We start from the raw sequence: 23,005 nt of genomic DNA, 5'->3' as shown, positions 1-23,005 counted from the left end.
CATTTCGTATGAGTTAAAAAAAAAACTCCACAGTCTTCAACCTCCTATTTTCGAGTTAGTTAACTATATAATAGAAAGAAATTAGTATTTCTTTAGTTTAAAAAATAATAATTTTTTTTAGTATGTTTAAAAGAAATGATTTTATTTTTTTGGTAATAACTTTTCACTTGACATGTTTAATGCCACAAAATTAAATGACAGTTTTATACATTTGACATAACTTTAATTTAGAACCACATGATTAAAAATTTTCTTTATTTTCTTAAATTCCATGTCAAGTCAAACTAGATCATTCTTTGTGAAACTGAGTATATCAACCATATTAAAAATATGATAATATGTTTATTTATAATACAAATGATATTTTTCTTTGAAATTTAATTATAAGAGTCCTCTCATCATTGTGTTTTTTTTTTTAAATTATTATGATAATCTAATATAAAACAAGTTCATTTTGAAAATTGATATTTAATTTGAGGCTCAATTAATTTAATTCAAGTCACAGAAAAAATTCATAATAAAATCAAGATACTACTTGTACAATCAAATCTCAAAATATTCTTATAAATTCATGAAATAAGCACAAACGAATCAAAACGACATCAAATATTATCTTTTTTTTAAGAAGTAATTTCGAAAATCAAGTAAATTCTTGAAATATTTATAAATAAATTAAAATATGTTAATTTTTTCTTAATAGTAAAATACTTCGAGAAATTCAAGATGATTTTATACATCTAAAGCATAAACAAATTTTTTTTAATTAAAATCAAAAAAGAAAAATACTTACCGCGCTATCATAAATCGATCGAAAAATATTTGATTATCACACGACATAGAAAAACAAAAACAATAAAAGGGATAAAAGTGGAATAGTCATATCTTTAGGGTCCAAAATCAAAGTTTACAAACGTGGTATGCCGACAAAATTCCACGTGGCATGTTATTGTGGGCCCACTACCGACATTTAAAAGAGAAATTATGAGTGATGTTTGATGTGTTGGTTTTATTAGGTGTCAACCAACACCTCTTGAGTTGTCTAAATTTGGCTACTTATGCTTAATTTTTTTTTTTCGTTTCGATTTATGTGATATATCGTACAATAAAATGTAGGATTTTTATGTCATGTATCGTATGTTTAAATTAAAACAAAATGTAAGATATCTTTTAGTTATAAAATTAAAATGATCAAGTATACATATTGTTTGAAAATCGGAACCATGTTCAAAATTGGATTTGGTAGGAATAAAAATATCTTTGACGAAAATAATTTGAATTTTTCTTATATAAAATTCGATAATTTTCTCTAAACTCTAATAAAAATAAATTTTTAAATACAATAACCGACCTCCTGGATGAAAATAAGGAAAACAAATTTTACAAGTGACAATTGACTCATGATCTAACGCTCCCAACTTCCACTCTACCGTCTCTCCTAGTATTTTACTAAATTACGTAAAAAAATACTTTCTTTTCTTTACTTATCGAAACACTTAGAAAATAAATACCAAACACTTGTATATATGTCAAAACCAACAACATTAACAACAATAGTTAATAATAATAATAACAATGTTAAGATTTATATGATTTATAGTATGATTAGTAAATTATTATACGGTGAAAAGTTTATTTAATGCCTATAAATATTTATCATAATGTGCTCATTCAAAGAATATAAATTATAATTGTGGCGAATTATTTTAAAATAAAACTAAATATGATTGATTAAAAATATTGATGAAGAAAAGCGTGGTACATATGCCTTTGAAATAGTCGACATAGTTTGGTTATGACTTAGAATGAGTTGGTGAAACTCATCGATCAAAAAAAAATTGGAAAAAAAATAAATAAATATATATATATATATATATATAGAAAAATTAAAAGTGATCCAATGAGATTTCTTGACCACTTATACATTAAATTATTTTTTTAAAAAAATCATTTTCAGTTCTTTAATAAATAGACATAATAAAGATTTCTTATAAAAATATCGCAGTTTTTTCTTTAATTTTTTTATAAAATGTGAAGTGGTCTACGACCATTTCTTCTTCTTTTTTCTTCTTAAAATTAAAAATTAAAAAAATAAATAAGAGCGCAATGAATGTAGTCTTATACAAGTCTTGATGATTACAAATAAAAACTATTTCCAAACTTACATGTTGGTTATTTTGTTGAAGTGAATAATTTGATCAAAATTTTTATATTTATCATTAAATATGAATAAATTATAATTTAAGACTCAGTAACTTAAATTTTAACTAAAATTCTTAACTCATAAACTTCTAATAATTTTTATTTCGAAAGGTCGTCATTTCTCACCTCTTCGCTTGGTTCCTTTTTTAGATAATTTTACTTGCGTAAAGAAAAAAATAGGTAAAATTATCACCAAAGGATCTCGAATTCAAGCTTTGAATATCAAAAATTTCTTACGATGAAATATAATTAGCTCTTAACACTATAAATTTAATATGTTTCATTGTAAATATCGAGTGTAAATAAATTCTTGTACTATCTATACCTTTAGGTTTTTTGGTTATTGGAACCAATTGCCTAGAAAAAAAACAAAGATTAGTCTACATGGGTATGATACTTGGGATCCACTTCTATGACCCACTACACTAGGCCCATAAAAGCCCATAAATGAATTAAGCCAACAAATTAATATTTTTGTCGGAAGGACAGGACTACTATACTATATGATAAAGATCTCTCGGACTTAAAATATAAATTTCTTTTATAGTTATAAAACAATGAGCTAAATTTTAATTAAATAAGTTAAGTAAATGCATAAAGACTTACATTTGCAAATCAAAGAATATACATATATATACACAATATACATGTCTAATATTTGATTTTTCACTCACTCACAAGATTTTCCAATTTCATTAATCACCAAATTTCTAGCTCTATTAATAGTTAAAAGACATAAATAAACATGTTCTTCAAGCTCTTCCACTTGTTTCCTAAATCCAACATTACTCTTTTTCAACTCCTTCAACACTTTCAATGAAATGCTATCTTCCCTTCTATCCAAACACAACTTTATCATGGCCTTATTATGTTCAATTTCGTCGTGCAATCGATCCACCAACCTACTCATCGTATCGAAATCTCTGTTCAAAATATATGTACCTTTTGCCGCTACGTCAAGTTGTGCTCCAATTTTTCTTAAAAATCCACATTTCAAGAATCGTAGACGATTCGTGAATTTATTAATTTTCGATCGCTTTAAGGGTATAATGGTCAAAATAGCTGGCCCCATTATAAGTGCAGCTAGTGTATGTGCTGCTAGTACCACAGCTGCAACAGCTACTAATCCACATGTTGTTGTCACAAATACCCCTGAAACCTTATTTACACATTCAATAAATTTTATTTTCCTAGCTATTTTTTTCCTCTTCAAACTCAAACGTTGCAAAATCGACGAATATTCATCGTTGATTCGCGTAAAATCTTGTTTTTTGAGGTCCGAAAACTGGTTGTTATGGATAATATAATATCTTAGCTCTAGTATAAGGTGAGAGGAAAAATTATTATCGATCGATTCGAGGATTTGTTCAACGAAATCATAGTCATTTTGGACTTGATTTATTGTTTTGAGAATATGGCTACAAAATTTTGAGGCTTTTGCACTAATATTGAAGTAATTTAAAAGAAGGGGTTTGAGATTATATTTTTTTGGAAAAATATTAGTTGATTCAAGAATATTTGTTATTGTTTCTTGGCCTGGCTCAAGAAGTATATCTGAAAATAATGAATATTGAGAATTGGGTGATAATGGTTGATTAATATTATTGTTATTATTATTTACTAATAGGTCATGAGCTTTCATAAAAAATTCACCATATGATTTTGTCCTTAATGCACCTTGGTACTCTTCATTGACATTGAGGCTCCTTCTACCCTCTCTCATCATGGTTTTCGTATCTGAAAATAAAATTTACGTATTTAAAAACTATATAAGAAAAAACTTTAATAAATTAATTCAGTATATATGTTGGTATAATTTTAATTTCTAATTTACCTCACATGGGATGTGAATATAAAATTTCCATAGTATATAAGGTATAAATATTTAATTTTAAAATATAAGGAGTGTAAATGAAAATGTGTCATATATGATATAACATATTATAGAAGTGTTTAATGTAATTAAATCCTAATTTAATGAAAAGCTAGCTAACCTTATGTATTTCAATTATTTAGTATTCCCTCATCCCATTTCAATTACAATTATAGCCCAAAAGATTATCTCAAAATAAATATCGTTTTTGAAATTCAAGACCAAAGTTGGCAACTATTTTCAACTATATATACCTTCATATCGAAGTAGTACACAATTCTTTTTAATATTGCTCAATTATAAAAAGAAAATATCTGATAAATAAAAGTAACTTATATTCATTATTTCTTCTTCTTAATGAACTTGAATATTATTTAAAACGACAGTTAAAATAGGATAGAGAGTACGAATTAAACTTTTTCAAGAAACTCGTGAAAATTCATTGCTTTAACAATTGGAAGTTCAAAAGATTAGTAATATAATCATATGATTAACTTACCTTTGATGGTTTTACAAGCTTTGTCTTCTCCACTCATATCTTGAAACTCTTCAATCAATTATTAAAGCTTATAGATGGATGGATATAATATATTGTTTAATTAAAAATCTAAGTTGCTTTCAAATGCACTAATGGAATATATATATATAGTAGTAATAAAAAGAGTTTGTGATGTATCACTCCAAAAAATATGTGTATCACATTATAAGACTTTATAAGAAGCAATGAAATTGAGATGATGAGAGAGAGCTACCAAAATAATTAAATCCTAGGTTGTGTGGTAGAGTTGTGAACCTTTTAAAACCACTTATAATAAGATTTATAGTTTTAAATATTGTATCTTACGTTATCCCTTTGTGGTTATAAACTTTAATCATTCATTCATTTTCTAAGTAAGAAGAAATGAAAAGGGCCTGAAAAATATTTAAATTTTGGCTGAAATTGTTGTTACGATATTAAACTTTATATAGGACCTTTTGCCTCCCTGAACTATTTAATAATGTATTCTAAAGATAACTATGTGCCCACGTGGACACATTATTATTTATAATTATGCAATATTTTTGTGTCCACGTAGGTACATATATACCTTAAAAATACACTACAAAAAAAATGCAGGGTGTAAAAAGTTCTTTTCAAAGTTGAGTATGATAACAGAAATTTCAATCAAAGTTCAGATATATTTCACACTTTTTTCTTAAAAAAGAAAGGAAAAGAGTGTTTTTTGTATGGAGATTTTATTTTGTAATTCTTTACAAATTTATTTTTAATTTAATGTATATAACTTTTTAGGTGAGATTTTAATTTTTATGAAATTTTTTCTTTTCAAATTCAATTTGTAAGTAGTTATAACAGATCAGTTCGTCGAAAGAAATAACTTATGCCATATATTTGCTAGGGTTGTGGCTAATATGGGGTTAATAAGAGGTGTGTTCTTGAAATTAATTAAAGTTAAGCTAACCTTATCTCTCACAACTTTACTTTCACGGTTATATGCCTTTTTTGCATGATTTATGTATAAAAAGTATATGCTTTACATATATATATGTAATTGAGTATATTCAAGTTTGCTATTTGAATAAAATGGTGCATGAATCATGTTACATAACAAAACTGAAAAATAATTAAATTAAGCAACTTGGGAGAATTAATAGTGTGAGATATATTTACAAAAATAGGCTAATGAGTGGACCTTAAGCAATAATAATAATAATATGTCGATGAGAAATTACATAAATTGAGAAAGAGGCCACAACAACTCCATCACATAAGTTTTTTTCGATGGATATATGATATTTGATATTTGTATTGAGATTTAAATTTGTATTTTATAAAGTTTATTTAACGCTACGCCATATATTTTAATGATAATTTCATTCATGTGGCTAAGCTTTTATCAAACTTAACTGACTAATAATTCATTAACTTACAATAATATTAGTTATCGAGCTCCATAGCATCAATAATATCACATGTTGTCATCAGATAACAAAGCCGATTTTGCTTCACCCTTAACAAGATGTCTCAAGTTCGAGCTCTGGGTAGGGAAAAAAATCTTATTGGGAGCGTCACACCCGAATGAGTCCTGTAGAGTGCGATTAGAATTTAGTCGGAGCTCCAATGTGGCCTCTGAACCCCGAGTGATCCAAGTGTCTCGGGTTCGAGCCTGGATAGAGATAAAATCTTGTTGGAAGTGCCACACCCGAATAGATCATGCAGGACGTGATTTAAATTTAGTCGAAACTCTAATGTAAACTCCGACCTTGAATAAGAAAAAAAAAACAAAGTTAATTTTGCACCACCCCCTCAACCCAACTTACTTAAGTTAGGCTGGCAGAACAATTTTGTTAAGCAACTTCACTTAACAGAACTAATTTTCTTGAAATGCATAAATTAACACCTGTCTTCCACTACATAATTAAGAAAATAACAATATAATCGGATTATTATTATAAGGAATTAATGGTATAAGTATTTTATAGTGCATTATTATTAATTAATATCACTTATTTTTTAAGAAAGACATTTTTGTGGGAAAAAAATACCCTTTTGTGCCAATAACACCCTAATAGAAAGTTAAAAAATACTCCATAGAATTGTGTATACATAAAAGGTTCAAATTATTGATGACTTGTATTACATTTTTTAAAAATTTGATTGTCAATACTTCTTTCTTTAAATTGAATTAATTCATATATATTTACATTGAAATATCTTATTTTGAGCATAAAATATTCTTTTATTAAAAATGATTTGATATTCAAAATAATTATTTTTGTTAAAGAATACTTACTGCTCCACCGTATCGTTAGTATTTATTTCTTGATCCTGTTGAGTTTTGCCTACCTAGCTAGTGTCCCATATTACATCCTATTTAATTTTTATGTTTTTTCTTCTTTTACTCAGGAAGGGGGTTATGACACGTGTAATTCCCCACAATTAATTAATATAATTAGGTAGGCTTTGAAAAAAACCTAACAAAAATGTTTTTGGAAAACAAATTTCCTTAATTGTAATCCAATCATACTAAATTAACTAACTAATTATGTCTAGCTTCAACATATCGTGGATTCAAGTTTCTTAGTAGTCGTTCGGGACGTTCATGGATCAGTTTGGATTGGTTATTAATTAAGATTAAAATTAAATTAACTTTATTAATTTTAAATTATAATAATTAAATCAAATCAAATATAATATATATTTATTAGATTAGTTGTGATTGAATTTAAAATTATCAAAATTAACTTAATCGATTTTAATATTATTAAAATCAAACTAAAAGAATTCTGAATGTGACGAGAGTGCTAAAAATATATAAAATAAAATTATTATACCAATATTTTTAAATGAAATAATCACGCAATTTAATATAAATTACTGACAAACAGAAGATGGTGATTGCGACGGAGGTTTAGTTATTTAATCCTTTCATTTTGATTTAATGTCTTTACGTGATTTGATACAGAGTTTAATCAAGAAAAATAAAATTAAAAAAAAATTTAAAATTTGTGTCGACGAGAGTTTAATCAAGAAAATTAATCTTCTAAAAATTAAATTAAAAAGATGTATAGTTAATTTACTTAAATATTTTTTGAGTCTTGTATTAATCGTAACTCTTATACATGATACGTAAGATGTTAGGTACAATAAAAATGAATTTAAAATTTAAAATTTATAAATTGTTATAGTCAGAGACGGAATCAGAATTTTCAATAAATGGTTCAAAATCTGTAATAATAGATAGCCAAAGGAGGTTCCACATCTACTATATATATATATATATAAACTTATTTTAATCATATATAAATAATATAATTTTCCACTAAAGAGGATTCGGATAAACTCCTTTTATATATATATATATATATATATAACGATGACAAAGTTCAAAAGTAAATATTAATAAAATTTATTAAGTTTCTTATAATATATGCTCTATGTCTGATCGTTTGTCTTTCTTTTCTTTTTAATTCTATTTTTAAAAAATTAATAATTTTTTTATTTTAATTTTTTATATAATATATTTAAAACTAACGAAATTAAATAATTTTTTAATATATTTATTATATTTTTAATTAAAATTAAAAATTCATAATTTTTACATTTCTAAAAATATATACGCAATCAAAATATAACAAATAAATTAAAATCGACGGATTAATACTAATATGGCAAAAATTAGTGGATTTATATGAACCCCTAAATATGGCGGCAGTTGAAACTGTAATATTACTACTTTTGATACAAAACTTGAACCAAAAAAAGAAAACTAATTATGACGTTTTCATAAGATTCTAAAACCTAACAAAAGGCCAAAAAAAGAGGGAAAAAATGAAAAAAAAGAGTATAGTTTTATTAAATCAGGCTTTATTAAGTAATTTAGGTACTATTTGTTAACAGTTGCAATAATATATAAGTTGTAACGTCTAAGAATATTTTTATTTATATGTATATCTAAACGTACGACTATACCTTATATCTTATCTTTGAAATTCTATAACGTATTTGCTATTTGAATTTTCATCTTATTAATAATAGTTTAATTTTTTTGTGATCTCGGCTTTTTTCTATTTTCCTTTCCTTTTTGCCCCGTATTATTTTATTTTATAAAAGACTACACCTGATCTATAGATATTGAGTATTTACATAAGTTTTTATTAAATCGATCCAAGCGAAATGTGTTTTTATTATTGTTATTATTATTATGTTGTGAAGTCAAGATTGTCACAAAGAAAATATAGAATCTAAAGAAAGTAAATACGAAAGAAAGAAAAAATGTTAACATTTATAATATATACACACAAAAATAAGTTAGCGTATCAACATAATATATATTTTTAATGAAAAGGTATCGATTGACTCTCCTTAAACAAAGACTATTCTATCCCGTTGAGACTATATCTATATGCTTTGATATTTAGTCGTTAACACGAGTTAAGATCTATACATTAACAATATAAATGACATTTAAATTTTTATAATTAGGTCATAATTTAAATAATTGTATTACTTTCCGATAAATATCTTAACTAGTTAAATCATAATCTTTTATTTATATATATATATATATATATATATATATATAGCTTGTTCCTACTTTTTTAAGAACATGTAAATGACAAATTTAATTACGTAAGAAGCCAAGTTGAAAAGTTGAGGAAAATTGATGTAATTTTAATGATCTCGTGGGACCTAAATCTCATTAAAGTTGGGGAAAACTATGTGGCTTAGCTAATTTTTTTTTTTTATAATATTAGTTTTTTTCTATATATATTTGTGTTGCTTGTCCTAAAAATAACGTATATATATTTGTGTTGCTTGTCCTAAAAATAATGTATAATGTGCAAAGAAATATATCTAATAAGAGATGGCAATAAAATATTCAATAACAATTTTTTTAAAGAAAAATCACATAAAACAAATAGTGCATATTGATAAGTCAAAATAGAAATGGTGATAATTTAAAAGTATTAATGCATGCTAAAATAAATCTAATACTATTAATTATATGACTAGATATTAAAAAGAATAAAATTATGTTACATATTTTAATTTTATAAACCAATATTTAATGAAACAATGGAGCATCTTCTATTTGAATCTGAAGTCTCTGGAAGCAATTGGAAGAAAGTACTACTAGGGAAACATGGTGGCACATTTTTTGTTTGCATTAATATTGATTTGAACTTTATTTAATCTACTAATATTTATGAGTTATAATAAAACTTATTAGACTAATAATTTGAGAAATGTATCCAAGTCAATATTTACGGTATACGATCTATATTATATTCGACTTATTTAATAATATATCCGAGCTAATTTTTAATGTATCCGAGATACTCTTTAATGTATCAGAGCTACATATTAATATAGCTGATTTGTGTTACTTTTTAATGAATTAATGTAATTAGAAACTAAAGAGGGATATATTGTAATTTCACATTAAAATTTCATATTAAAACTATGTGATTCCTGAAATTTATCTTTGACCTATTGAAGAAACAAGAATATTATTGATAAAACAGTATGACAACAATTTTGCTCCTCCCTTAATTCTTATCTTCAAAGATTTCTCTGATCTGAGAGTCGTTAATAACATATTTCTCGAATTAGGATGAGTTGGACTTTATTTCCATGAATGATTTTCTTGAAATATTTGGTTGTCAAGAAGAGTCTGACATATCTTGATCTCTTTAAGAATATCGCAAGAATTTATATGATATTCGAGGTCACACAATAAATTGAATGTATACATAGGTTCAACAAATGTTCTCTGTCTTATGCTTTTCTTTTTCCAGGTTGCTTCTTTTTTCTCATAAAAAGAATCACAAAGACAACTACAGATAACATTACACCTGATCCAACAATAACAGGAACACATACCTTGCTCCTTTTAGGCAGTTTATCCTCCTCTTTTTCACAAACTTCATCATTTTTCAAATTTCTACATTCACCTGTTTCGATTTTCCTTTCGGGAACTTCATCTTTAGCATCATGCTGTTCGATTAGTCCTTTTCGAGATGCAGTTACTGAATCAGCTGATCCTTCGTCTTCTTGAAATCTCGCTCTTTTAAGAATTGTATAAGGCGTCTGGGTAACAAGCTCTGGCTCCTTCAACCTCTTTGGCATTGTAATAGTCAGGTTGGAGGTTTCCTCATTGAAATTAGTTATAATTTCGTCCACGATTACCCCATCTGGAATCTGGATTGACTTTGTAAATTTTCTAATCTGTACATCTTTCTTGATCACTTCATGCCCAATCGTTAGAGTTTCTTGGACCGGCTTCTCACACGTTACCACCAGTTTAGTCTTGTTCTCGTTAAGATCAACCTTTATGTTTCCTCGCGTATAACCTACACAAATATTTTCCACAATCAAATAAAAATAACCAATGTCTTTGCATAAATACTTTCGAGCAAATGCTATTGAGTTCAGCAGAACTCGTATTTAGGCTTCTACCTCTGCCCCTGTAGTAACCAAATACCAGGAAACGGCATTCTCATAGAATTAAGTCAAACATACAAGGTAGAGATAAACCTTTCAAATGAGCAGTGACGACGAACATAGAGTTTGTTTCTGTAGACTGGAAAGCAACGCCAGCTCGATCTCTCGGAAACTGAAAGAATTCATTGGAGTTGAATTCATCTGAAACTCTTGCTACCTTGGATCTCAATTCCGTATCCATTTTTGGTGATTGTTGAGGAAAACTTGATTGAGCAAAGTTAAAATACTAATTTTAAGTCAAGAACTAACAAAAGCATATGCTAGATTTGAGAGAAAAGCATAAATGCTTTGCTTCATAAACAATTATACTTTGGATTATGAGGTTATGTGGACGAAAGTCTTCTTACAAAGTTTCGTCCAAATTCGCCTTCAAACAAGATTTAGCGTTTGATTCCAAACACATGAATACATTGTTAAACATTAAAATTGGGTCCTGATTTAAATGGAACAATAGTTTACCGAGTTTAACTTAAGCACCTACAGGCTATACTATACGGTATAAAGGATTTTTACGTTATCAATGTATGTAACATGTTGTTTGTTCACAATATTGTAAAACAAAAAGACATCTTTACTAAACGATAGCAGCTGAGATTGAGACGTGGCTCAAGACATAAACGTACAAAAACTTGTTATATATAATACTAATATATCTTGTGATATAGATAAGCAAGAACATGCAGGCAAATTAGTGAGAAATTAGTCATTACCTGAAGATGCTTTTGTTTGACTAAAATTAACTTTGTGGCTACCATTATCGAGACATTTGACTCAGTCAACGAAAAGCCTTTGACCAATATCTTGAGACCACAACCTCCTTACAGCTCACATGATGAGAATTGTTTAATACTAACCTGAAATATCAGACAATTTCAAGTAGAAAACAAGAACTTCAGATGGGCATTGGTCAACAAAACCTTATAATAAGTCATTGACAACGTTCTGCTATTGACCACGAAGACGGTCAATGACAAAGCCAGTACTCCTGTCAGAAAAGGACAACCCGGTGCACTAAGCTCCCGCGATGCACGGAGTTCAAGAAACGGCCGGATCACAAGGGTCTGTTGTCCGCAGCCTTGCCCTGCATTTCTGCAACAGGTTGTTTCTACTGCTCGAACCCTTGACCTCCTGGTCACGTGAAAACTGAAAACAACTTTACTGGTTACACCAAGGCTCCCGTATAGAGGAAAAGAACACTGGTCCAAAATCCATAGATCAAAGATCTTGAGATTCCAGAAGAGAAAATGAGAACCAAAAAACAAAAATGTTATCCCATGGAACAAGAGAAAGTAGTTTGTGACCAGCAGGCTATGGAATGTAAAGAGAACAGACTTGTGCAATGAAAGATCAGACATCGTACTATAAGTATTTGGAGAACATACCCGACAGTTAACCATGACAGAAGAATAGAAAAAACTTTGTTTGGCATCATCATTGAAATACGATAAAGAAAATGCCAAACTATAAGAGAAATAAAATAAAAATAAGAGATTCTTCGTATGGATGGTTATTCATAGAGAGCTGCTAAACAACTCTTACACACATTACAATTGGACAAGATAGTAACTTGGAGACTAATGCAAGAACTTCAATAAATGCATAATATATAACAGAAGCAAAATATTCAAATGAAACTCTGTTACAGAGGTAACTGACTAAACAACCTTACACAAGATGAACAACACAACATGGACCAGAGATCCAACTATTTTGCATTCTTTACATAATACATAGCGACAAATACATGAGTTTACCTCTTTAGAATATTTTGGGACATTGCACCATTTAATCCTCCCTATTCTTCTCATCTAAAAAAGGGCAAACAAAATGAAACGAAAAGAAACAAGGGGAAAACTAAGAGCATAATCTGCTTTTCTAATGGTTGCAGAGGCGCACACACTCGACTACTACAACTCTAAATGGAATCGTGGTTCCTTTTTACCTGTAACACTAATGAATCCCTCATCCAATAGAGTCGAGCCCCTCAGTCCTGCTTCGAACAATCCTATGAAACACTTCTCGTACCTGACGCTCCAACGGGCCCAATCCATCTTTTAGACCATAGTAGACTATCCCAAGCTCCTGAACTCTTTGCTTAACTTCTCCTTCCTTTTCCTCTGAAAGGGGGAAGTGAATGGTATCGGTCAATTCATTCATGTGGCGGGCACACATCTCAATCTTATTAATCTCCCTCAACAATCCACAAGCATTTTTACGCTCCCTCTTTCTTGACTCCTCCAAAATCCTATCATGGAGGGTGAGAACAGGAGCAGCCCAAACGAATTGCCTAGTAACATGAAAATGCGTTTGAAGGCCACGGTCTTGGCAAGGAATTGCAGCCACAAGCGTCCACATTACAAAGTAAAGCACATAACTCATTGTAAAAACAGCTGTAGCTAATCCATTGGTGGCACTAATTTCATTATTTTTTGGAGCAACTAAGTTTTGACCAATTGCTTGAAGTTGCTTAGTAGCAGACCAATTCCGCGATACACTCCATGATAATGATCGAAATTGGCCCAACGAATTATTATCCTTCTGAGCATTGTTTCGTCCAAATGACCTGTTTCTATGAGCAAAACTTGAATTACTCTCTTTTTCATCAATCATTCCAATTGCCAAATCAATCAAAGCTTTCATTGAACGACGAATTTGACCTTCCCCAATACTCCTCTGGTTATCCAATGCATAATAAACAATCTCCAACTGCTTCTGCCATTGCCTGATCAACTCAATCCCATCACGTATCGCATTACACACATCTAAAGCTTTCACACTCCTTTCGTAATATTCCATTACGTAACGATCAGCAGGGGATTTATTCAACAATCCCTTATTCTTCGACACAACAGACTTAAACTGCTCCTGGCAAGATAGAAACACTTCCAATAATTTATGAATCCAAGGAATCGACAAAAGCTGATCAGAGTCAGCAGATGCCAAATCATTGAAACGTTCAGCTACTTGTTTTTGAAAAGCTTCAAGCTCAAGCTCATGGCTAGTTCCCTCATGACCACCAGATTCCATAGAATGTACTTGTTGATCGCGACGTAAACTCAGAATAGACCTCCCAAAAGTTGAAAAATCTGTTGCTGGCATTTCTTAAAATTTTACATGACACAATCAAACACCCAAAACAAATCTTGAAATTCAAACCAAAAAGATCAAATTCCCAAATAACAAAATGATCAAACAAAGATGAACCATTCAATATTTTCCTCAGCTGATCAAAACCCACAAAATGAAAACAGCCCAATACCAAAAATCGAAACTTCAAACAGAAATTAGTATAACCCCACGAAAATTCTTCACTACAACAACCTAACTATGATCAACAATTGATAGAAATGATTTGAAATTGACAAAATGAAAACAACACAATACAAAAAATCAAAACTTTAAACAGAAATTAGTGTCCAGCCCACAAAAGCTCTTCACTACAACCACCTATCTATGATCAAGAATTGATAGAAATGATATGAAATTCACAAAATTCAAGAACCCTTTTACCTTGACACCTCCAATACTCAATCAATGCTCTCAAATCTTACTTTCACTAAAATGAGAGGGGGGAAAAGTGATTGTAAAATTCAAGAAAAAGAGAAAAAACACGACAAAGGTAAAGGATGTTTTTTGTAACCCTAAAAAAGGGGCTTATATTGTGGTCGATTTGGACCGCGTATATTAGTTTGTTCGAAAAAAAAGGATGTTAAAGAAAAAGAGAAATTCGGCATTCTTTCGCTTTTTATTTGGCGGTTATACTAAAAATAAATGTCTAATTTTATTTAAATAATTTCAAATATCATCTTATTATTAATTATAGTCTAAAAGAATAATAACTCTATTTATTGCTTATTAAAAGTTTTGCTAGGTCAATACTATAAACTAGAGTATTTATGGATAGGTTTGAGTCGGTTATTACTCAAAATTTAAATTAAAATATCTTAATCTGTTTTTAAAATATCAAAATCAAATCAAACTAAATGTAATAGTAAACGTTTATTGATTTAGTTGTTATTGATTTCAGTTCAATTTAGTTTAATATTCGGTTATCGACCATATATAAAATTGAAAGAAACAATTATCAAAACGAAAAATAATTAAAATGATGACATTATAAAATTTTTAATCACTAAATTTATCATGAATAAAACTTTAAATTTACTATTTTTGCCTAGAAGGAAGAACAATGACATTTCCAGTGTCACAAAAAATTATCATAGATTCTCATATTAGTCATATACATGAAATAATAAGATAATTTTTTTCACCTTGGAAATTTTGATTTTATAAGTAAATTATGAATAATTTTTTATAAAAACGTATATAAGATCTTTAAAATTGTTTACTCAAATAATATATTATGTATATATAATAATAAAATTTATGTATACGATTTATCGATTCGATCCAATTATTTCTTTAATTTTTTTAAAAAATCATAATCAAAATAAAATACTATCAGTTTTTAAAATTCTAAAACTAAATCAAATCAAACCCAAATAAAATCAGTTTATTTAGTCGATTTGGTTCATTTTTAATTCAAACAATGAACACCCCTAATTATAAATAAATAAAAATAGATAAAGTAGTTAATCAATACTCTTTCGTCTATTTTTATCTGTCCATTATACTAAAAACAAATATTTATTTTTATTTATTCAGCTTAAATAAAGTAAAGAAATAATTATTTATTTTTAAAATATCTTTGTTCACTGTATTATATTAAAATAAATGTTTAGCTCTCGAAATATTGATTTTTTATATATCAATAGGCATATAGTAAAATTATCATTATTTTATTGCTATTATAATCATTAACATGTATTTTTTTTATTTAGGAATAAATATAATGCAGATATTGGAGTATTACAACGGCTGAATTATTTTTTGGTAGATGTTATCATTAAAAAAAATAACAAGTATACAATGTATATATTTAAAATACGTGTGTACTTTTAAACAAAATAAATGTTTCTTCACTATTATGAGAAGTAGTTTTGTTATTTAAATTGTTTTAATCCAATTATTAGTTGTGCTCATAATCTATTGAATGATCTTTTCACATAAAATAATACATGAATCTTCATATAGTTTTTGTGGATATTATTTAAGATTTAAAAAAAAAATAGCAACCAAACATTCTTTCTCTGTAAAATAATAAGGTTAGATTTTAAGTGAGATTTTAATATCCTAATTCAACAATCATCAACAATATGTTTACGTATTTGTGATTGAAATCTCATTTTTTTTTGTGAAAGATTCAAAATTCAAAGAAATTATAGTCGATGAGATTATATGACTAATTGTAATTTAAGTAGAAGAGAATGATGATGAATTTTTTTGTTAATAATACAGTTATAAAGATGATGTAAGCATGATATATGTGCTGAAAAAAGAAGAAATTAAACTAACGCTAAAACGATTGAATTGAATATATGAAAAAATAATATGTGAATATATCAATAGTAAAAGAGATGTGCAAGATTAATTGTTACATGAGTTAGAAAATATAGATGTGGATCGAAGAAAAAAATAAAAGAAGGTAATTAGACATATATAACAAAACTTTAACTTATTAATTAAAGAATGTCCCTAAAGTAGAAAAATATAAAATTAAAAATTAAGTAAATATTAGTAAGTAATCAATTTTTATCATAGTTAATACTATCTTATTTAATCTTCAGCTCTTCTATCATTTAAATGAGTTTCATTATAATAACAATAATATATTAAATTTAATTTAGTATAAATGGAAGTTTTCTCTTAAATATCACCATTTAGATTTTTGACCCCTATAACTTCAAAAGTAAAATATAAGGAGGATAATATTTACACAAACCTTATCCATATTTACGAATATAAAAATATTATTACTAAAAAATTAAAATTGAAAATTAAAAATAATAATAATAACAATAAAAATACTTTACATTGGACTCTTACACGCATCAGACACGTTTTACCACCAATGGAGATGGGCCAAGCAAGAACGTGAAACAAAAAGAAATTAAAAGCACAAAGTATCTAATATTTTTTTGTCTCAATTTATATAAGTTAATTTAATTTAATACTAAATTTAAAAAAAAAGAGAGGAAGAATTTTAAAATTTGTAAAATTAAAATAATTTATGTGTATATATATATTTATGTGACTAGAATTCATTTAATTAAAATAAAATTGACATTTAAAAATTAAATCGTTACTAAATATATAAATGTATTATTCTTTCTTAAATAAAATATTTCGCAAATAATATTACAATAAATTTAATTAGGCTTTTAATTATTTTTTTCATATCTACATGTTGTAGCTATAGTGTAAGTTGTTATGTACGACCTCGTTTGTATAGTTTAAGTGTACATTAGTATAACTCATGTAAATTTGTATAATTCGTGTGTTTATCTGTAGTTGTATAAGTTGATTAGCATTAATTGATTTATATTTATTTGCGTATAAATTCGAAATAACAAATCTATAAAAATATAAACATATAAATTTAAATATTTATACAAATTATATTATACAAAATTTGTACAAATTTATAAAACTGTGCGTTTATACAACTAAAACTCAACCACTTAATTTTACCTAAAAATTAGTAGCAAATAAAATTTCACATTAAAATAATATTAACTAATTAATTAGTATAATTTATTTATTCACATAATTTCTCCTTTTTATACTAACTAAAAGACAAGTAAGTCATATAATAAATCCCCATATCTTTGATTGAAGAGTTTATTAAATAATTGATCAGATTATTTTGAATATCTCATTCGTTTAACAATACAAATATAATTAATCGAATAATTTTATCTTGAATCTTTTGAAAGATAAATTTTTAAAAAATGATCAAAATTTCCTGAATAAACTATGTTTCTTTGTCTCGATCAAACGGAAGCTTAAGTTTTCGAAAAACAATTTTTTCTTAAATAATATTTAAGAAAATATTTTTCAAAAAAAATTATACTTTAATATTCAAGAAAATGGTTCAGGTTTCTTTTAGTTTCTTTTTTAGAAAAAAATTTAAATATCAATGAGTCTTTAATAAATTAGTTTTAGGTTTTTGGATCAAATTTGACCAAATGTGAAATAATGATAATTCATTAAAAATATTATTACACAAAAAAATAAAAATCATTAAAAATTGCATGCACACGGACAGGAGTTAGTCTACGTTGGCGCGTATCCCTAGGACATTTGAAGGAGTACTAATAATTTCCTTCTAGATTAATTCTTCAACCTTTAATTTTAATAATGTCAAAAGAAAAATAAATAAATAAATAAGCAACTTGTAAATAAAAATAATTGAAAAACAATGTTAAGATTGAATAATGGTTGTATATTAATAGATTCGTATCGTGTATGATCTAGTTAAGAAAAAATATATGTATTTCTTAATAAAATATCTATTTTTAAGATCAGCAACAGAGTTATTTTTGTTTGAGAAAATATCAAAAATTATAACATATAAATATATATATATATATGTGTTGAATAAAAATGTATATGTTATTAATTTTTTAAAAACTTTCTAGTCTTTGTATTTTAATTTTTCTTTGTGAAAATCATATCTTATTGTTAACATGTTTCAATTAATTAGTCAATTAAATTGTGCAATGAAATTGTAGTTAAATTATTTTTTATACATATAAGTTTATCGTTTAGTGTTTATATTTTTGTAAAAAGAAAAAGAATATATTCTTTTCACATCTTATTTAATTTATTTAACCATTCTTTTTGTAAAAGGTCTCACACCCTTCAACATATCCTTCCAGCCTAGAACAACGTAACACCATGATATCTGTTACACTTTTTCTTTTATTTTTAATTCGGTGTTTATATTTATACTTAAATTTGATTAAATTTAAATTTACGTATTACATCATTCATTTATTGCGTGAGGTAAAGAATATAATTCTCTATAGAAAATGTATTTTGATTACATAATAGTAATACAATAGAAATTCTAGGACGATAAAAACTAGAAAAAATTGAGAAGTCAGATAAACATGGGTAGAATCTTCATAAAAATTTGCATAAATAGTTCTTTCTCATTTTTGGTCCTTTTAACTAGTTAAATGTATTGAGTTTGGATAACTGATCAATTTTTGTGAAGACCTTTCAATTTTGTTGCTTTTTTTAGCGCTTACTAATTAATTTTATAACATTCGCGATACATACATTACGCTTTCAATAAAATTGTTTTTAGAATTTAAATTTAAAACCTCAAATCTAATAAATAAAAGTTAATAAATTACAATCATTTCATCAGAATCCATATTCATCGCGGCTAACCATCAATAAACCTATAGTTGTGTATTAATTCCTATCAAATAAAGAGCATCATAAATAAACTAGAAAACCCCACAAAAAGAGTGACAAAACTTGTGGTTCATTTTTTTTGTCTTCTCCAAAAGTAAACTATATATCTATCTACCTTTTAGGGTAATGAAAAATGATCACAAGTCCTTTCTAAAATAAATTTTTTTATTAGGAATTGAATTAGACCATACTCTAAATTCCAAATTTTAGTCTATCTCAAAAGCTGATTTTAATGTCAATATATTAAAGATACTTCATTCATACACTTTTAATTATTATATTGCGCTTTTTTCTTGAGTCAGTTTGATTGATTTTTCAAAATTAAATTATATTTTATTAATTTGATATCTTAAACTTAAAAAAAGAAAATATTCAAAAATTATATTGAAAGTATTATAAATGACAACTTTTTGCATCATAATATAATAAAAAAATATACCATAAATATTAATTATGATGATTATTAATTTTAAAAATAAAATTATAACAATTAAAAGTAGACAATGTAACAAAGATTAGAAATATTAAAACTTGTCAATTTCTTTCTTCCTTCTTTTTTGGTCCAAACTCCCAAAATTTCCCACTTTGATTGAAGAGAGATGTGGCTTAGACCAAACTGTTGACCCCATAAATTTTCTTTTGGTCTTCAATTTAAAAAAAAAAAAAAAGAGATTGTTCAAAGTGTGTTTGGAAGGAAAGAAAAATATTTTCCAAAAATTAGTTTCAAATTTCTTTCATGTTGACTCAGAAAATTAATTTATTAAAAATAAGGAAATATTTTCATAATTTAAAGTAGCGAAAAAAGATAGGTATATCCTTAAACTATCGTAAATGGTATGTAGATATCCTCCGTCATACTTTTGGGGTATTGGTGCCTCTGTCGTCTAAAAACAGAGTGTACATACCATTTGTACTAACGTACATACATGTATCATAATCTTGTCCACATATCTGACATTTACAAGACATCAGATCGATGAACAAGATTGTATCACGTGTCCCAATTTAGTCTTCCGTTAGAGTGAAGGGCATATATGCTCTAATTTTTAAACGATATGAGCGTCATTGTCCCAAAAATATGACGGAGGATATCTGCATGCCATTTATAATAGTTTGGAGATATATTTATCGTTTTTTCCTTTAAAGTATGAAAAAAATAAGTATTATAAGTAAAATTTCAAGTTTACCACGTCATCTTACTTCTATTCTTGCGACCTCCAATTCCACTCATAGTATTTTTTGCAATTTTTTTTAAGTTTGTATAAATATATAGTATTAGAATTATATTCGAAATTTGTATAATATATTTTGTATAACTTTTGTATAATATAATTTGTAGAAATGTTTAAAGTTTATTATTTGTGTTTGTATACATTCGTTATTTCAAGCTTTATCATATTTGTATAATTTCAAAATTTGTATTACTTTGAAAAACAAATCAAATTTAAAATCTATAGTTGTACCCATATTTGTATGAATCTGTAATTTTATATTTCTATATTTTACTTATACAACAAAACATATGTACATAAGACTGCCAACATAATTGTACTTGTACAAATACAACAGATGAAAATAATTCAATTATACAAATGCATGTAAATTATATAAATGTATCCTCAAAGTATACAAATGAGTAAGCTAAAACTACAACCTGTAAATATGCAAACTATAGCTAAGGAGTCTAATTAAGTTTATTATAGTGGCTATTTGTGAAATTTTCCGAAAGAAAAAAAGTAATAATGGAACCCTTCGCAGTTCACGAATTATATTGTATACTCACCGAGTATACATACTATACATTGAGTATACAACAAATTTTATACAATAAAGTACACCTCCACAATATTACATTGCATCTAGGCGGTCAAGCTTCTAAGTTTTTGGTTGCATTGTCAAATATTTTCTTACAATAGTAGCTAAAAAATTCAGTATACAATATTATATACTATAGTTTTTTTTTTCTTTTACAACAATCTTTAAAATTTTGATATACAATATTATATACATATTACTATAAAATATTATACAAAATTATAAGTGTTGTTTATACACTTATATTTTAAAAAAATGATTTCTTCTTATTTCTTAAATTCAAAAGCATCAGATTCATTCAAAATACCTCAAAAACTACATCAAATCACTCTAATTTTCAGATTTGGACTCTTCAATGTGTATCCAATTTTTTGCAATAGTATTCACTTGAAAAAAGAATATTTGCAGAAAATCAATTCTCAAACTTTGCCTTATTATATAATATATGTAATCTTCAAAAGGTTTGGTGGCCATTATGAGCCCAACCACCCACATTCTTTTATATAACTTATATATATATATATATATATATATATAGGGATAGCTATATAATGCCAAAAGGTTAGCTAGATAGGGTTTTGTAAATTCAATTCAATTTATTAGTTCCGTCTCGATCGATTGATACATAAGAAAATTATTAACATTGTAAGTATCACAATAATCTGATACACGAAATATTTCATGTTTACTCGTATATAATTTATAAAAAAGCCATTTTCAAGTGGTATATGATATACAAAAATTATCCTAATACCCTTTTGTCTATCACATTTGTCATATGAAAAGCAACAAATAGACTTAGAACATGATTGCTATCATTATACACATGAATCATGATATATTAAGATAATTACTTATAAAAGTACTTGTGTTGCTCTATTCTTCCAATGATGTTACAATCTTGATCTTATTAAACTAATCTCTATGATTAGGTGGCTACCTTTTTAAATGAATTTTTTTCCTACAAATCAATGTTAAAGATCCCCCCCCCCCCCCCCCCCTTCCGGTCCCCCACATACAAGAAAAACAAATCAAGGAAAAGGAAAAATACAATTAATTATAACGTAAGAAATTTTATTTTATAATGAATGACACAAATTACGTGAGACTTCTTTCTATTTCATAAAGTATATGAGTTTATTAAAGTTAGTCGTCATTGATGATGATCTCCGCAATGATGTTAACTATGAGTAAAAGTTTTGTTTTCTTTTCATATATTAGGCACTTAGGATTATAATCATTTGATCAAATCAAAGAGCATATTCTTATTTTTGGCTTCTCAAGAATGGAGAAGTCACTATATATATATATCATGCACAAACATATATAGATCAAAGTAATATTCATGTATTTTGAATTTTTGATCTTGTGCTTTATAAGCTCATGATCTACTCTAGCCATGGAATGGAAATGCCAAATGATCACCGAATTCATGTTTTGCGCAGAGACAAATTCAGAATTTAGAATCAGATTCAGGTTTTAAATGTTTTTATACGTTCATGTGATTCATAGTATACAAAATAGTTGAATTCGTTTGAACCTGCTCTAAATCTGCCTCTCAATGTGTTTGAATACTCAAATATGAATCCATCAAGACAAATGAAGTGTAAATCATGGAGACTCAAGTGAAGATTGAAAGTGCTTTTTTTAAGTTTCAAATTGTTATTAGAAGAGTGCTCACTTCTCAGATATCTGTCATTGCCAAATTAGGAACCAAATGGTTCACTAAAATTGGCATTTCTCTTCCAAAAATAAAAAATAATACCCATAGAATGATGGTTGTT

General features: G+C 26.8%; 3 protein-coding genes across 5 annotated transcripts; all 3 read right to left on the bottom strand.

Moving 5' to 3' along the window:
* Positions 1–2,722: 2,722 nt before the first annotated feature.
* Positions 2,723–4,754, bottom strand: LOC104645133 (UPF0496 protein At1g20180-like). The gene is made up of 2 exons (XM_010316175.4): positions 4,572–4,754; positions 2,723–3,936 (listed from the first exon to the last, which is right to left on the bottom strand). The coding sequence occupies exons 1-2, from the start codon at positions 4,606–4,608 to the stop codon at positions 2,870–2,872; spliced, it is 1,104 nt and encodes a 367-aa protein (XP_010314477.2). The 5' UTR covers positions 4,609–4,754; the 3' UTR covers positions 2,723–2,869.
* Positions 4,755–10,264: 5,510 nt separating this feature from the next.
* On the bottom strand, positions 10,265–16,689 carry LOC101257050 (protein BYPASS1-LIKE). 3 transcript variants are annotated; one of them, XM_019211605.3, is made up of 4 exons: positions 13,021–16,689; positions 11,789–12,221; positions 11,112–11,281; positions 10,265–10,927 (listed from the first exon to the last, which is right to left on the bottom strand). In XM_019211605.3, exon 1 carries the CDS (start codon positions 14,175–14,177, stop codon positions 13,041–13,043), a length of 1,137 nt encoding a protein of 378 aa, XP_019067150.2. In that variant the 5' UTR covers positions 14,178–16,689; the 3' UTR covers positions 10,265–10,927; positions 11,112–11,281; positions 11,789–12,221; positions 13,021–13,040. The 3 variants fall into 3 exon arrangements, with proteins under 3 accessions (XP_019067150.2, XP_004252585.2, XP_019067149.2); XM_004252537.5 differs by having other exon boundaries at positions 11,112–12,274; XM_019211604.3 differs by having other exon boundaries at positions 11,112–12,221.
* LOC104644273 (uncharacterized) lies at positions 10,353–11,259 on the bottom strand. Its single transcript, XM_069292248.1, has 2 exons — positions 11,097–11,259; positions 10,353–10,927 (listed from the first exon to the last, which is right to left on the bottom strand). Exons 1-2 carry the CDS (start codon positions 11,257–11,259, stop codon positions 10,353–10,355), a joined length of 738 nt encoding a protein of 245 aa, XP_069148349.1.
* Positions 16,690–23,005: the final 6,316 nt, after the last annotated feature.

The sequence above is a fragment of the Solanum lycopersicum genome, chromosome 12 (assembly GCF_036512215.1).
Source record: "Solanum lycopersicum chromosome 12, SLM_r2.1".
In the NCBI taxonomy this organism is placed as follows: Eukaryota; Viridiplantae; Streptophyta; class Magnoliopsida; order Solanales; family Solanaceae; genus Solanum; species Solanum lycopersicum.
This window is presented reverse-complemented; position numbering and strand designations above follow the sequence as displayed.

Excerpts from the sequence above, each read along its gene's own strand:
- LOC104645133 (XM_010316175.4), bottom strand. The coding sequence starts at position 4,608 with ATGAGTGGAGAAGACAAAGCTTGTAAAACCATCAAAG. Across the intron at positions 3,937-4,571 it reads AGCTTGTAAAACCATCAAAG|ATACGAAAACCATGATGAGA; the intron begins GTAAGTTAATCA and ends TTTTATTTTCAG.
- LOC104644273 (XM_069292248.1), bottom strand. The coding sequence starts at position 11,259 with ATGGATACGGAATTGAGATCCAAGGTAGCAAGAGTTTCAGATGAATTC. Across the intron at positions 10,928-11,096 it reads GAAAGGTTTATCTCTACCTT|GTTATACGCGAGGAAACATA; the intron begins GTATGTTTGACT and ends ATATTTGTGTAG.
- LOC101257050 (XM_004252537.5), bottom strand. The coding sequence starts at position 14,177 with ATGCCAGCAACAGATTTTTCAACTTTTGGGAGGTCTATTCTGAGTTTA.